Here is a 16,030-nt window from a genome sequence, read left to right as displayed (position 1 = left end):
TAGCAGCTGCTGTACAAACATATGGAAAATGATAGTCCCTGTCCCAAAAAGCTCACAGGCTAAAACACAAGACACAACAGGTGAATGAAACAAACATTTGGATCAGGGTTGGTGATGGGGGAGACAAGGTAAGAAACAATAATAGGATGTTCACAGTTAATTAGACATCTGTATATTTATTTACCAAGTTTGAGGTTTTCTGAAATTATAAAAAGGTCTTTAAAACAAAAAAGAGAGAAAATAGTTGGTTTACCAAATAATGTAATTCATGCCATTCCATTTGGGAAAAACAAGGAATCTATACACAAATTGGGGATTTTTGTAATAGTTTTTGCAATGAAGCTTTGTAGAGCTTTCCTTTTCTTGAAGCAAGCTACATGTCATGTTAGGGAGAGTCCTTTTATTAAGGGGGAAAAAAACCTGAGGGAATATGTTTGCGCTCCCAGCATTTTAGTTAAAATGAATAAGAAAGGACAATATGTTATAGCTGTGCCCACTTAGTGCCACTTTAGTTGGGTCTGTCAGCATTTCCTCCGTTAATGCCTCTACCTTCTGCTCTAGACACTCGGTTTAGTAGCTCATAATGTGGCCTTAAATTATGCTGTGAGCTGTGACCTGGCATACAGGGTCCCATCCCAGGGACTTAGAACGTTGGGAAAAGAAGAAGTTACAAGTTTCCGTTGTTATTTTCTGTGTGCTCAAATGTAATATAAATTTTAAACTGTAATTCTCAAAATGCAGCACAGTGAGGTAAATTACGGAAATGATTATTGCCTTACCTCTGGATTTCTTTGCTTCTGTTGGCCTAAATCAGATTCCCCAGCGTTATTTTAAATAATAACACTTTGTGTGTGAATTCATATTACAGATATGGTGAAAAACCTTAAAAAATAAAACAAAACCACAGCTACCTGCAGTTTCTAAAAGCTAAGGCTGGCCTTATTATCCTTCTGTTTAGCAGTGAAAGCTTTCTAAATAAGTGCATGGTGTTCTGCAGCATTTCAAATTTTATTAGCATTCAAAATAAATTCAGTTTCCAAGCAGAACCAATTCCCAGACGTCTTTCCTGTCTGTCGTGTCTCCCACCTCCTCCCCCGGCCACTTGAAGCAGCTGCTCTTGGAATAAACAATAAACATTTCAGTGGGCATTTTAGTGGGTGACTTTACATTGAAATATTAATAACATTTATTTTCATTTATTACTATTTTTAACTTTGTTTTCCTTGCAGTTGGCAGGTTTGAGTGTTACTTTGAAAATATTCCAATTAGAACAAGTGAGTAGGTTGTGGCTTTTTTCAAACCCCGAGAATACAGCTTTAATAATAAAAGAATGCATTGTGAGGAAAATAAATTGTAAAAATGCTAGTGATTTATGTCCCTTCTTATTAGCATTTGATTTATGTGCTAATGCCAAGCGATGTCAGTCTGAGAGTGAAGATAATGTCTCATTGCTTGTTTAGCTGGTGATATCTGCCAAAGCTTTACAGGTTAAGATTTGAGCAGAAAATTCTTGATTGCTTCATGGTCTTTGAGCAGAAAATTCTCAATTGCTTCATGGTCTTGTTGCCAGAGTGCTGTTTTTTGGTATGCAAGGGGCTATTTTTAAAATAAAAGAAACAGTTAGGAATTCTCTCTGACACTTGCATCCCTCCAGGGGGTCCAAGGCAAAGTGAGAGGGAACCTTTTTTCATCTCAGGCTAATTGTAAGGTAAGGGTTTGTGTAGTCCAAGCAATCAACCTTGGCTGCAGTTTCTTTCATGAGAAGATGAAAGTAATGTTCTTTATGTCTGCCTTTGGCTGGCACCTGGGAAGCTTAAGAAGGCAGGGTGGAGTGGTGGGCAGCGCAGAAGCAGGAGAAGGCCTTAGACCGAAAGGGAGACTGTGACCTTAAATTGGGACAAAAGTGGAATTAGGGTGGAAGCAGTATGATTTTTGTCCTTTAATAATCTGCAAAATGTTAGAACTGAGTAATGGTGGGTTTGTATTTTGCATGCAAGAATTAAAGTTGATGATATGTGGGGTTTTTTTCTTTTTCCCTTTTGGTGTCCCAGAATGGAGAACATGGGTGTGTGGGGGAGGGTGGTGGGGTGGACGGAAGCATTTGAGTGAATCAGGAGCCTGTGATAGAACTTTTAGAACCCTGAATTTCCAGTATGTTTCCTGGCAGCTATTGTGTATTCTTACTTTGTGCTTTCCGTGAATTATTTATTTGTTCGTCCGATAAGCCTATTAAATGAAGCACTTAAGCACTCGTTACATCAGGCGTCATGCGCTTTTTCTCTTCAGGCTACCTGTGGTTCATCTAAAAAATGTTACATTTTGGAATCAGGAACAGCTGCTAAATATATATACACAATAGGTACATAGACATTATATCTTTCCCTTCTTTTTGGTATGAGAATGGATAACTTATGACTCTTTGCACTAGAAATGTGCTGTCACAGTCTTAATTTTGCTGCATGCCACTTATTTATACCGTGTTTCTTTGTACACTGCAGGAATACAGTGAAATTGTTTATATAACAAATCAGCAGACCCCTGATGTAGTTAAACATTCATATGTCTGGTGGCCTCCTGAAGTGATGCACTATAAATTATCCTTTTGTTTCAACCCCACCAAGCCTCCACAAAATGGAATTACTTAGCATATGTATTCCATAAGGAACAGAGCCTATTAAGCCAAGATAATGTTTGAATAAGAAAACATGATTTTGATCTGATCTAAATATAGAAATGAAAAGCCATGGAAAATGAGTCTTAACTAGGCCCCAGAACAGAGTCTTTCAAAATACAGACAACATGAACTCTGAGGTTTTTCCAAAATCAACTAGCTCTTCATCAACTACTAGGTCAGCATTTCAAACACATGCTAGAATTACACAGGTTATCCTAGCCTTGTTGTCTTTGGTCTGTGTCAGTTTAATTGCTTAGTAAGCAGTTTTATTCTTACCATACATGTATTTTACTCTTAGCTTCTCCCGGACCAGCTGGTCTTACTTCTGGAATCTCTGTTGGAGGAGAAGATGTTATGTCTCAGAATTCTACAATGCTTAGAGAAAACATACCACCTTGATGAGCAGGATGCAGAGGTAATTCATTAACAGTCCCACTGCAATATTAAAAAGAGTCATTGTGCTATTGACTAGGAATATTGACATTCCATTAGGACCCAGTGCTATTCCAGCTTCTTTTTCCATTAGAGAATTCTAAAATTGTGTGTATATGTATTACTGAAGAAGCAACAGGTACAGAATGCCTGCCTTACTCTGTATTTCTCTGTGAATATGTATATTAGTGAATATCATGTGTAAGCTAATATGTTTGCATACTATAGTTAGACTATCTAAAATAATTAGTACAGCCAGTTTGCATAGCCTCCACTATGTGTGTACATGTGAACAGTACGCGCGCCTTTAAGAGGTGTGCGCACACAAATGTTAAAACTGCTTACTTCATATATACATATTGTATACTGGAACTTGCATGATTTAGATAAGGTGTCAGACTTCAGAATGAGACCATTCATGTTTGTTTTGGTCTAAATTTCTTGTTCCACTTGATCAGCTCATTGTTTGCCTTTAGCTAGCACTTACATAATATAAAATTGTGCTTTTATGAGAGAGTAAAATGACTTCTGTGTTCATGGGATATGAGTTCCAAGGAGCAACTAGATCTTTATAGCTGCATCTGTTAATTGCAGTATGTGTTTAAACAGTCTTGGGAGAAATTATTATTTATATGATGATATAGATGTGCATAGCACTTTACAGACAAAAATAAGGACACAATCCTTACTCCAAGGGCTTGCAAACTTAGGGGCCTGATCCTGTAAACACTTACTGCAGGGCATGGTGTTAACTGTGGGGTCTGCGATCACTTAGTGCTTAAGGTTTCTGCAAGAGCTGTGCTTTATTCTGTGTCCAGTTTCAACTGGCTCTGCCTAATAAGATGTTCACAGTGCCTCGCCCAGACACTCTGTCTGGGAACCACAGCCATTAAAGCACAATTCCCATACCATATCATCCCTTCTAATCCAAAACTTAATAACACTTACTACTACTGTGCAGTAGTCCCATTGACTTAGCAGGCTGAGAGAATTTAAGTTAATAGGACTGCTCATGGTAGTAAGCAACATTCACAACAGTAAATGTTCTCAGGCTCTGGACCCCACGTAGACAGTGTCCAGAGAAAGCACATTTGGGAGAAGATGGAGGAAATGAAACCAATCCAGGAAATATGCATTGTGTAGATGCTGGTTAGATGTTCATAAACAAAAAATAGTTATTGAGGAGAATATATTCATACCAGTATAATGAAGGAGCACTGTTAAACTTAACATATTTGACTCCTATTTAATTAAAAACTACTGTGAACACCCCAGAAGGTCACTGTGCATGGTTTCTCATGTATAATTGAAATTTTATGGTAGTAATTAAAATAGAAGGAAAAAGTGAAATCTGGCTCATGTTTGTTACAAGAAAATGGCTAGGTAGACGTAATATGTTTTAGAGCCCCATATAAATCCAAACATTAATTTAAAAACTCCAAACTGCAGTCTAGCCTTTTTCAAAAAAACTCTGCCAGGTGACATTTCAACAGTTGCTATTTATTTCAGCTTTTTATTTTTTGTTTATCAGAGTTTCCAAGTGCCAGACTTATTTTCAATTAGTATTCAAACAGACTTTTCTATTTATAGGAATTAGGATCTATTTTAATCACAGATGAATGCCAATGAAATGTCAGGAGTTCTATAATGGGAAGAGGAATAACTAGGGAGGTAGGATCAAAGCGGGAGCTCTAGTGTTTCTATTTCATGCCAGTGAATTGTGAGCTACTAGACCTTGGGTTTAGGGTTGTTTTGTTTTGTTTGTTTTTCCTCCTTAAACTACATAAATTCATGGGGGTTGGGTTTTTTGGTAGCTTTACTTAACTGCACACCAGTGATCTTTCATATTTTTTCTCTCTTTGCAACAAAATTATGACCTCAACAAAAGAAGCATAATCTCTGTTTTATTGTACAAGGTGAAACCAAAGGCTTAACAGACCTTTAAGAAGTACAACTAAGATAACATTACCATTAGAGTTTTACCAGTCATCAGATCAGAGACACGTACAGTCCTTTAAAGGGAATGTTAGTTTACACACTGTCACATACCTAAGGAAGGGACCTTTCATGTTTCAAACTACAGTAAGTGCAGAACAGAGTTTCTTTATAAAGACACTGGGACATGGAATTGCAGGATTCCAATCCAAGCTTTTAGCTGAGCTGTTAGGGTCTAAGTCTGATTAGCTGGGACATTAATCTGTTATAGTTAAACCTACATAGTTACAGGATCTCAAATACTTCTATTAACAAAACTTCACAATGTGAGTATTAGAAAGGTAAGCATTCAAAATTGCAGGCATAGAAGTAAAAAGAAAGCTGTTAATGTCACAGTTTTTATTAAGGATCTTTTTTGTATGTAGAAAATTGTCATTTCCTGTCTAGCAGCAGACAGCTCAGTAAAGTACACTAACTTCTTAATTATTAAGAAGTAATTATTTCCAGTTACATTAATTCTTGTGCTGGAGATTAGCCATGATCAGACCAACAGTGTACTAAACTGGTATAATTCTTTAAAACAGGCATGGCACATGGATCCTACTGTTAGCAGAAATTGTCAATAGAACATCCAGTACACCTTTCTTAGTACTGTAGGTAGCAAAGTGACCTCACTCTAGCAACAGAAGGAATATAAAAATATTAATTTCTCCTGCTAGTAAACTAAAGCTATATCTATACTTACAAGTTTACAGTGGCACAGACACATTATGCCTGTGGGAGAGAGCTCTCCCATTGACATAAAACCAGCTTAATGAGCGCTGGTAGCGATGTCGGCAGGAGAGCATCTCCCACCGACATAGCGCTGTACACACAAGCGCTTATGCCAGTGAAATTTATCACTCGGGGGTGTTTTTTTCACATCCCTGAGCTACAAAAGTTTTGCTGACATAAGTGCTAGTGTAGACATGGCCTTATGTGTATGTATGTATCCATTTCAGATTTTGTATTGCTGAGGCAAGGAGTCTGAATAATCTCACCTCAGTCAGCATTGTGGAGAAATGGGTAACGGGGGAGAACAGAGAAGACAAAATGCCTCTGGCAGCTTTCATCACTCTGGGCAGATTGAGAAAAAACACATTTTTCTCAGTCTCTCTCTCTCTCTCTTTTTTTTTTTTTTTTTAAAGACTTTGGTGTTCTTTATAAAGATTGCTGCTTTGATACTTCAGCACAGCAGCATTCAACATAATACTGAAACCAGTACAGAAGAAGAAAGGGAATATATTGTACAATAAGGTCTCGAGTCCAGTGTGTATGGAGATTGGGAGCGCATGCATTAAGCCTGTTTTGGCTGTGAACTGCTCTTTAGCTCACTCACATGTATAATACAGACTTCCCTGACATATATCTCATTGGAGATGTAAATCTCTTTCCTGAATTTCAGAAACACTGCAGGTGACCTGATGATTATTGCTCAGCCTTTCACCATATAAGAGAACAGCGCAGACCATTCCTTCCAGCTTCTGTTTCTTGAAGCCTTTATACACATTTGTGAGGCATTAACCTTCCTTTTTCCAGTTGAACATGCTTTCTGTTCCAGCCAACATTTCTCTTCTGAACTTACACTTGCACGCTGTACTGTATCGAATCAGAGAAGTGTGGGACTGGAAGGGACCTCAATGCGGTCCAGTCCCCTGAACTCAAGGCAGGACTAAGTAATAACTTGACCATACCTGACAGGTGTTTCTCTAACCTATTGTTAAAAACCTCCAATATTATGTCTAGGTATGTTCCTGTGAGATATAAACTCACATATAAATGGGTCATTTCCTTGTGCAGTATTGTTCTCACCTCCCCACTGTGCAGCACTTGGGTGTCTGGGGTTTTCAGCCATGGGGTCAAACATGATTCCAAAAAGACCAAGGGGCCAGAATCAGTACTTGGGGGAGACTATCTGCCTTGTTCTCTTCCCTTTTTTGCCACTTGGGCAACTCAAAAGGAGCAGGTGCCACCCACAAGTCCCATACGCCAGGAAATCCCCAGCAGGGAAAGTCGTCACGTGGCACTGAGCTAACATAACTGGCTCCTATGTCTTCCTCGTTACAGCTTCTCATGGGGCACATTGGGGGTAGGAAATGGCTGTGCTGGAGTGAACTGTACTTCAGTTATCTCCAGCTCGTTTATAGTCCCTCAGAGACTGCAGCTGTTTGGCAACAGCTAGAGCAAGACCTAGGCTGCTCTAAACTGTGCTGGGGCAGAGTATTGAGGAAGCTGTAAGTAGTTGATGGTTCTCAGCTTCTCTTTTCCCCCCTCTCCTGCATGTCTGTGTAGCAGAGTGGAGCTGGCCTTTGCAAGAACCAGCCAAGCCAAGCTCCTGCCTTGCTCTCACTGAGGCTGCCACAGCCCAGCTGGTAAGCAAGCAACGGAGCTACCCGAGCTACACTCCTCCCTGCTGGGGCAGAAGGGTGTTGAGCAGCTGCAACAGGAAAGAGAAAGCAGCTGCTCAGAGTACTCCCAGCTCACATGGAGCTGCTCCTGAGGCTGCAGGGGCAACAGTGGAAGGCAGTGACCCCTATCAGCTCCGCACAGGAATGGGCTGATGTAAACACCAATCAGGGAATATGTTTTCATTTCATAATCATATATGCATAATACAATTGCCCTTGACTGCCATTGTTGGACACTGTCTCCAGGGCCAGATGTGGGACACGGCTGGTCTAGTGGCATATCACTAATCATAAGTCACATAGACCTTGCATGGTCTAGGATGCTTGCTTAACTGTACTAACAGTATATCCCTCCTATTTGTGTAGTGCACATTTACAGTAAATAATGATTTCATTGCAATAATATTTCCCACGTCCAGTTTCTAGATTTTTAAAGGCTTAAGTTAGATCCTTAGACGTTTATGGCCAAAGTTTTTAGTGGGCCTTCTTGGGGTTGCGTGCTCTAGTTTGCATACACAAATGAATATCCTGGCACATACAATAGGCATGATTTTACAGACTGCTGTACTGGGGGTCAAAAGCTGTTTTCTTGTAAGCCCCCAAACAAGCAAATGAAGCAGCTCAGTGTGGACTGTGCAGACGGATTGAATACAGCATCCAAGAGGCTTCCAGGATAGCCAAAATCCTTTGTTCCTTTTAGCTCTGCTTGTGTCGTATTCTCCTTCTGGGCTGAGGCTTCAGCTGATAGACTTAGAGAGAGAGCTGGCTGAGCTCCCTAGACATATATTCTAAGCACTGATGACTTTATGGATGAGTATTGCAGAATTTAGTTGTAGGGTGCATAAAGCTGCAGTCTCCTAACCATGCTTCAGGTTTAAGGGATATTTGGGGGACTGTTTGTTCCTTATTAGATCTCCTAACCCAGGAGTCGGCAGCCTTTGAGAAGTGGTGTGCCGAGTCTTCATTTATTCACTTTAATTTAAGGTTTCACGCGCCAGTAATACATTTTAATGTTTTTTAGAAGGGGTCTCTCTTGTAGTCTATATATTATAAAACTAAACTATTGTCGTATGTAAAATAAACAAGGTTTTCAAAATGTTTAAGAAGCTTCATTTAAAATTAAATGAAAATGTTGATCTTATGCCGCCGGCCCGCTCAGCCCGCTGCTGGTCTGGGGTTCCATTCACCTAGGCTGGCAGCGGGCTTAGCGGGGTCTGCGGCTGGGACCCTGGCTGGCAAGGGCCCGGCAGCCAGAACCCCAGTCCGGCAGTGGGCTGAGCGGCTCAGCCCGCCGCCGCTCAGGGGTTCCATCCGCCGGCTCCTGCCAGCCGGGATCCCAGCTGCCAGACCCGCTCAGCCCGCTGCTGTTCTGGGGTCCCGGCCGTGCCCATGTACAATGGGTACCTACCTTCTCCCTGGTTCTGGCCATTCTCTTCCTCTCTCTCTGCACTGAGCTGAGGGTGGGAATGCACTGAGCACAGGGCTGGGGTGAAGGAGCAGGCTGGGGGTTGGGGTGTAGGGTCTGGCCAGGAGCTAGAATGAGGGAGGGGGCTCAGGGTTGGGGCAGGAGGTTTGGGTGCAGAGCGCTTACCTGGGCAGCTCCCATTTGGTGGGAGGGGTGCAGGAGCTCCCATTTGGTGGGAGGGGTGGGGGTGGGGATGTGGGGGGTGCATGAGTCAGGATGTGGGGGGGTGCATGGGGTGGGGGGGCTGGGGATGTGGGGGGGTGCAAGAGTCAGGGCACAGGGCTGAGGGCATGTGAGGGGGTGCAGGTGTCAGGGCATGGGTGTGGGGGGCCTGGGTATGTGTGGGGGTGCCAGAGTCAGGGCTGGGGTTGTGGGGGGGTGAAGGAGTGAAGCAGAGGGCTGGGTGTGTGTGAGGGGGGTACAGGGCTCAGGGCAGGGCCCTTGGGGGTGTGCGGGGCTGCAGGGCTCATGGCAGAGAGCTGTGTGTGTGTGGGGGGGTCAGGGCAGAGGGTGTGGGATGGGGTCGTGGGGTGCTCACGGCAGGTGGCTGGAGGGGATATGCCCCGCTTCCCCAAGGCCCTGCCCCCACTTCTCTGTCTCCGCTGGGAGCAGCGAGCAAGCTGACTCCGCTGCTCCCCTACCCCCTCCCTCGCAAGGGCCATCAGCTGAGGGAGGGACGGAGAGGAGGAGGAGGTGCAGGAACCCAGCACACTGTGAGAAGAGACAGGGGAGCCGGCAGGACCAAGCTTCTGCCCCCTGCCCCTTGACCCTGGCAGGCAGCAGCGTGCCATTAAAAATGGGCTTGCATGCCGTCTTTGGCACGTGTGCCATAGGTCGCCGACCCCTGTCCTAACCCAATCATATGCCCTTTATTTTCTCCCATAGCATAGTTAGATTGGGTTACGTGGGGTTCCTCCTCTCCTGTTTTTGAGGAAGTTGCTATACAGAAATCTATAGTCTGTACTCGTAGTAACCAAACCACAGAAAAAGCATTTTTTCCCTTCATTTGTCAATTGTTTCCTGCGTACAGTTGCCTTTTATTTGTAATCACAAAACAATGGGCCACCACTTTATTGCTGTTTCTGCTTTAAAAGTCACACTTCCATGAGACTAGGAAAAAATATTGACCTACCATTACAACTGGCTGAAGTCTCACAATTCTTTGAGACTGTTAACTTAACAATAAATATCATCTAGCCTGTATGCATGCATGGGCTTGCTTGTTCTTAGAGAGTATTATGTTTTATGTATCAGCCATTGTGTTTAAAATTTGGGAAGAGAGGATAGATTGGCTTGAAAGGAGAGGGAAAAACAACAAACCTACTTTTGTTGTGCAGAAGCTGGGACTTTCCAGGTGCACCCACTGCCCAAGGTCAGTTAATATTTTTTAAACCCTAATAACCTTGACAGTCTCTCTTTTGATATACTTGCGTAGGCTGAACATGTATGTCTGAGCATAGTCTTTTGAGAAAACCAAGTTTAGAAGTTTCACTAAAAGAATTTGAATAATTTAGTTACAAACATATTGACACTAGGGTGACGAGGTGTCTGGTTTTGGACCAGACCACCCGGTTAAAAAGGGATCCTGGCAGCTCTGGTAAGGACCCCTGACCGAGCTGTTGACTGTCCGGTTGGCGGCGACACTGTGCCGCGCAGCGGGGCTGGCAGGCTCTCTGGTCAGGAAGCAGTCGGCATGTCTGGCTCCTACCCTTGAGGGCGGTTGGGGGGGTTCATGTGCTGCCCCATCCTCCGCCTGCAGGCGCAGCTCCCGTTGGTTGGGTCAGGGCAGGGGAGGAACTAGCGTGAGTATGGTGCACGGGTGCTCAGCGGGCAAATGCTGAGGGGTTACGCGGCACACACCTCTTCCGCTGCTGCCTGGCTCTCTTCTCCTCGCGTGGCTGGGCTCAAGCTGTGGTGCATGCCCTGCGGTGAACCGCAGTCCGTCTGTCGCCCCATCGCCGGCACCCAGGAGTTTGAGGTATGTTTATCCCTGTCTCCGAGTGCTGGGAATGGGGCTTCACCCCTATCCCCCTCACTGCATCCCTCCCACCCCAGCCCCCCCCCCCACTTGCATCACTGCGTCCCTCCTTGTCACAGCCCCTCATTCCCCCCGTCACTACATCCCTCCCCATCCCAGCCCCTCGCACCTCCATCACTGCTTATCTTCCTATCCCAGCCCCCCACACTTCCAGCCTCCCATCATTGCCCCCCCGCCACCTACCCATCCCAGCCCTCTACCCCTTACAGCTCTCTCCCATCAATCCTCGCCACCTCCCAGAGCTGCAACCTCCCATGTCCCTCATCCCCCACAGCCCTGTACTCCATTCACCTCCATACACTGTTGCACTCCCATTATATCCCTGTACACCCCTGTGCCCCCCACAGCATCAGGCACCTGTAGCCTTCTGCCTCCCCCTGCATCCCCATCCACCCCACATACTCCCCCACACTCCCTCCTCTCTCCTTAACTGCCCCCTCTCATCCCCACCCTGCTCTTGTCCTTGGCCTCTTTCCCTCCCCATCCTCTCTCCTCCACCACCACCCCTTTTCCCCTCCAGCCCACCCTCCTGCCTTCCTGGCTGGGTGATTTAGGCAGCCTCTAGAAAAGTGTATGAAAATGTCTCTGTGTAGGCAAGTGTGTGCATGCATGCATTGTATGCGTGTAAGAGACTGTGTGTCTTTGTGTGCATTGCTGCATGTGTGTATACCTGTGTGAACAAAATTTGCAGCCTAATTCTTTGACTTTTATTCCTTTTGCTGGCTTGCACACACACAAAAATTGATGACAAAATATGTGTGTATTCATTTCATAACAAGTTTTTTAAAAGAAAAGTGAACTCTAAAAGAAATGTATTATTTCTTAAAAAATGAATGTTGTTGACTAGTAATTGCAGAAGAGCCAATGTATCATACATTTCTCCCCACCTTTGTCTAGCTGAATTATAAACTCTTTGTTGCAGACTCTCTTTTTAATTGTATGTCCAGCACCTACCACTCTGGAGCCCTGATCTTAGTTGGGGTCTCTGGGAACTAAACAACAATTGTAATATTAAATAATGTGGAAGTCGATGTGTTAGTGCATGATAGATGTGTACACATGAATAGACATGTCTATCTGCATGTAGGTGTGGGAGTCAGTTTCTACAGATTTATTTATATAGGTATCTGGACAGGTGTGCATTTCTGTGGTTATGCTCTATGGATTTGTATTTGGGCTTCAGGCGTGGGCCCTTAATGGACTTATTGCAGCTGTAATAATGTGTGGTCCTGATTCCACACATAAAATTACAATAACTTTAGTGAACAGAAGACATGGAGCTGGTTATGAAAAATGGGAAGAGGGGAGGGAAAGAATCATGAAAACCTTTGTGAAATTTCATTTTTTTAAAAATTACTCTCTGACTATTTTGCTGCCGGCTCTAGCATCCTGTAACAAATAAAACCTGAACTTAGCATAATACATCTGTCAAAACAATAAATATGCCTGTTTGGGCCTTGCAGTGAAAATGAGCATGTGAGGGCAGGGGAGAGAGCAAGCGATGGAGTGAGTGGGGGGGGGGGCCAGCAGGCGGGGCAAAGGTGTTAGGTTTTCTGGAATTAGAAAGTTGCCAACCCTAATTGAGACAATCGAGAAAGCTTACAGCTGTGTTTCACAAACAGTAATCAGTAATAAGCAGCCTTCTTATTAAGCTATTTCCACAATTAGCTTTCTTGGTTCTTTATTCTAGATGGGGACAGGGATGGCCTATAAAACCAAAAGACTAGAGGCCATGGAAACAAGTCTACAGAGCAATAACAAAGGTGATACGACAGAGATCTGTCTACAAAACCATTTAGGTATGCTACAGAACAGAGGAATGGATAGGTGGGATTCTGTCAGTTCTATATGATGCTGAAGTGATGCATCTAGAACTGTATTTTATGTCCTGGTGAATTATGGTAGATTTGGTGATACAAAAAGTGGAATTTAGATTAAACCAACAGTTTCATGCTACATTTCCCCACTACCTTCACTGGAGAGTTTGTTTTTCTTTCCTTCCTGCCTACAGAACTGGCTTACATTTTTGTAATGTATGCTGCCTGTGTAGCAGATAGAAATTGTTTTGTTAGTTTTTCTTGCCTCAGCAAATTGGTTGAAATGCTATTCAGCTCATAACTCTTCCCCTTTATTTCAAGATCATAAGGTGGTAGATTTTGGGGAGAAGAGAAAGGAGCGAGACTGTAACTGTGTTTGCAGAAAATGTGAGTGTAATGAGTTAAGATCGTATCATACGTCATGTGGGTGGCATATTGCCATTTTTATACAACTGCTTCATTGTACATGAAGTCTGCCTATGAAACCAAGGCCATAAAGTGGTGGCATCCTATTTCACTGACGGAGATCCAGTCGCTAATATAAACTATACAAGGTGTATGGTGTCTTAAAAATAGTGAGAATTATGTTTAGAACAAAATAATTTCAGCCCATTGATCTTTCCTAAATCATAAAATACTGGCAGATGTAAAAGTACAGATAAACTACAACGCAATATCTATCTCTCTACTTCCCTCCAGATGATTAAGTTAAGCTCATTCTTGTCCTCTATTATCCAGCTGTCCTGCAGGTTGTCATTGAGCATTGTTAGAAAGCACCCTTGTAGAACACAGCTCTATATTGTAAAACTTCTTGGAGAACAGGAATTGGTCACGAAAGGTCTGACCATGTTGCTAGACTAACGAAAGAGGGAATTAGCATACTTTCTTTTCAGAATAGTTCCCCAGCTAACTCTCAGTCTCTGAGTATGCTTGGGGCTTTGGCGAAAATGGTTCAGTAGCCCTCTGCACCATACATTTGTACCTTTTAATACTATATATAAAACTTGCAGGTTTCTGTCATCAGGTTGCAAATACCTCCACACAGCCTGCTTATGGACAAGAAGTCCCAGTTCCTAGCTATCTTAACTGGGCCAAGGTCATGTTGGACTGCAGAGCAAAACACTGGAGTGTTTCGTATTGTATCATTGCAGATAACTGGGGAAATATCTATACAACACTTGTACTGAGCCTGTGTCTTAGAGATGAGATCCCCACATTGAATTGAGGCAGAGGAGGGGAATATGCAGTTTGGTCTAATGCCCACATTGCCTAAATTTTCTTTCTCTTTAAAACGGGAGGCAAAATAAAATCTGTGGTACTTAAATTTAGAGCCGTTAGATTAAAGCAGCTTTCTGTTTTATTCTGTATTTAAACATATGGAACCAAATTAATCCCTGGTGTAATTCCAATTGAAATCAGTGGAGTTGTATAATCTTCTGGAGGCTGCAGTGAGTGGGAAAAGAAAATTGAAAAAGTAGTTTCTGATAACATACCTTTCACTTTCCAAAGATGAGGCTCAGGACATTGCAGAGCTGGGTGTGAGGCAAGAAAATTGGAATAGGATGAAGAAAAAGGCTTCCAGTAATGACAATGGGAATGTCCCTTGGGTTGACTGGCTCTCATGTCTGCCACAGCGGAGTTGATGTGTTGGGATGAATTTGTAAGCTTGCCCAAAGGATAATCTAACTCAACACCAGTAGCGATTATTTGGGCTTGTTTTGTTGCTGCATGAAAAGTATGGGGGCTTTTCCAGCCACTTGAGAAGTACACAAAATTCTGGAATCAGCATTCGCTCTCCTAGGTACATGTTTAGAGTGCAAGATTTATTGGGTGCTCAAAATAGCATTTCCCCAATCAGCAGCCCTCCCTCATTCCCTAGGATCTCCAGGAGCCAACAGCTGTGCATGTTTGTTCCAAGTGATTTCATTTGCTGCTGGGTGGCATTAGTGAAATGTTCCAGGCTCCTTATTGGCGCATTATACTATGTCGTCCACTATTTTTCTAATTGTTTTGAGCTCTTAATTTGCTCCTCCTCTGGCAGCCCAACAGCACAGTGAGATTTGGAAAGTGGGGAGCAGATTGAAAGAGAGATGTAAATATGGAATTGTTTTCTATTTGTTCTTTATCCAAAGCAGCAAAGAAAGAGAATGTTGGTGCTTAGTTCCATTTTTCTAAAACCTGCCATATGAGGAGGTGACTAAGGTGAAGAGGTCCCCTGAAATTCTAAAATTTGTCCTGGTGGTTTTGGTTTTTTTTTGTTTCCTTGTTTGTTTGTTTTTTGTAAGGTGCTTTTGCTATATTTGATTGTTTATACAATGCTGAGGGGCAGTAAAGGAAGAAATAGCGCTGTAATGCAAACTGCCTGGCCTTGTCATAAAATCTAAAAGGTTATAGTATTGGTATATATGTGATGGCCTTTACACATTTGCCAGGATGTTAAGGAGGATGTAGTGTTGAGAAACACAAACAAGTGCCTTCAACAGTCTGGATTTGTGTTTCCTGATTGTTACAGCTTAAGACTGTAGCCGTATTTGTGCTTTTAATGGAACACTCTCTCTTAATGCAGTAATTGACACAACTCTTTACTTGGAGAAATTTCTAAAGATAAATGTTATTAGAAGTTACTATTTTTAATGTTTGATGGCTTGCTTTGTGCCTTTTCATTTCTCTGTTAAATGTTGGCTGTAGATCCTGGTTATCTCTGGACAATACCACAGAGCAGGAAAATCTGTCACACTCAGAGAACATAAGATCTTGGTAGAATGAGGAATGGGTCAGATCAAAATTGCTAACCACAGTTAGTCCTGACGTCATTACCTTAGCCAGAAATAAACCACTCACAACTCCATCTCTCTATTGCCTAGTAACTGACTAACTTCCTAATATGTGGGTACCGTTTTGTCCTCACTAGGGTTTTGCTACATTTCTTTCCCTGTCCAAAGGAGTTTAAATGGTGGGGTTGCGATGCCTCAGAGAGGAATTTTGCTGTATTCTACCTGGGGTAAGAGTCTTTGGAAATATCAAGTGTGAGTGAGTGAGCGATGCAAAACTGGAAACCTCCGAATAAAACCCTGTTGTTCTGATTTCAGTACAGGGTGTATGCATCTACTGAGTTTATAGCATAAGATGATACTTCCCTTAAGGTTGATTTCCTTATGGTGTGTGTATATGAGAGGTATCACATTGACATGCTTGGACACTGAAGTCCTCTGTCAACCAGGA

General features: G+C 42.9%; 1 protein-coding gene across 7 annotated transcripts in view; it reads left to right on the top strand.

Moving 5' to 3' along the window:
• AOPEP (aminopeptidase O (putative)) overlaps positions 1-16,030 on the top strand; it is a 387,253-nt gene that overhangs the window by 353,784 nt on the left and 17,439 nt on the right. For 4 of the 7 annotated variants that reach the window (XM_073344962.1, XM_073344964.1, XM_073344965.1 and 1 more), the window contains 2 exons: positions 1,230-1,274; positions 2,973-3,089. In XM_073344962.1, the coding sequence (XP_073201063.1) occupies positions 1,230-1,274; positions 2,973-3,089 (162 nt within the window). The remainder of the gene's footprint in view (positions 1-1,229; positions 1,275-2,972; positions 3,090-16,030) is intronic. The other 3 variants (XM_073344963.1, XM_073344968.1, XM_073344967.1) reach the window with 1 other exon arrangement.

This window comes from Lepidochelys kempii, chromosome 5 (genome assembly GCF_965140265.1).
Source record: "Lepidochelys kempii isolate rLepKem1 chromosome 5, rLepKem1.hap2, whole genome shotgun sequence".
In the NCBI taxonomy this organism is placed as follows: Eukaryota; Metazoa; Chordata; order Testudines; family Cheloniidae; genus Lepidochelys; species Lepidochelys kempii.
This window is presented reverse-complemented; position numbering and strand designations above follow the sequence as displayed.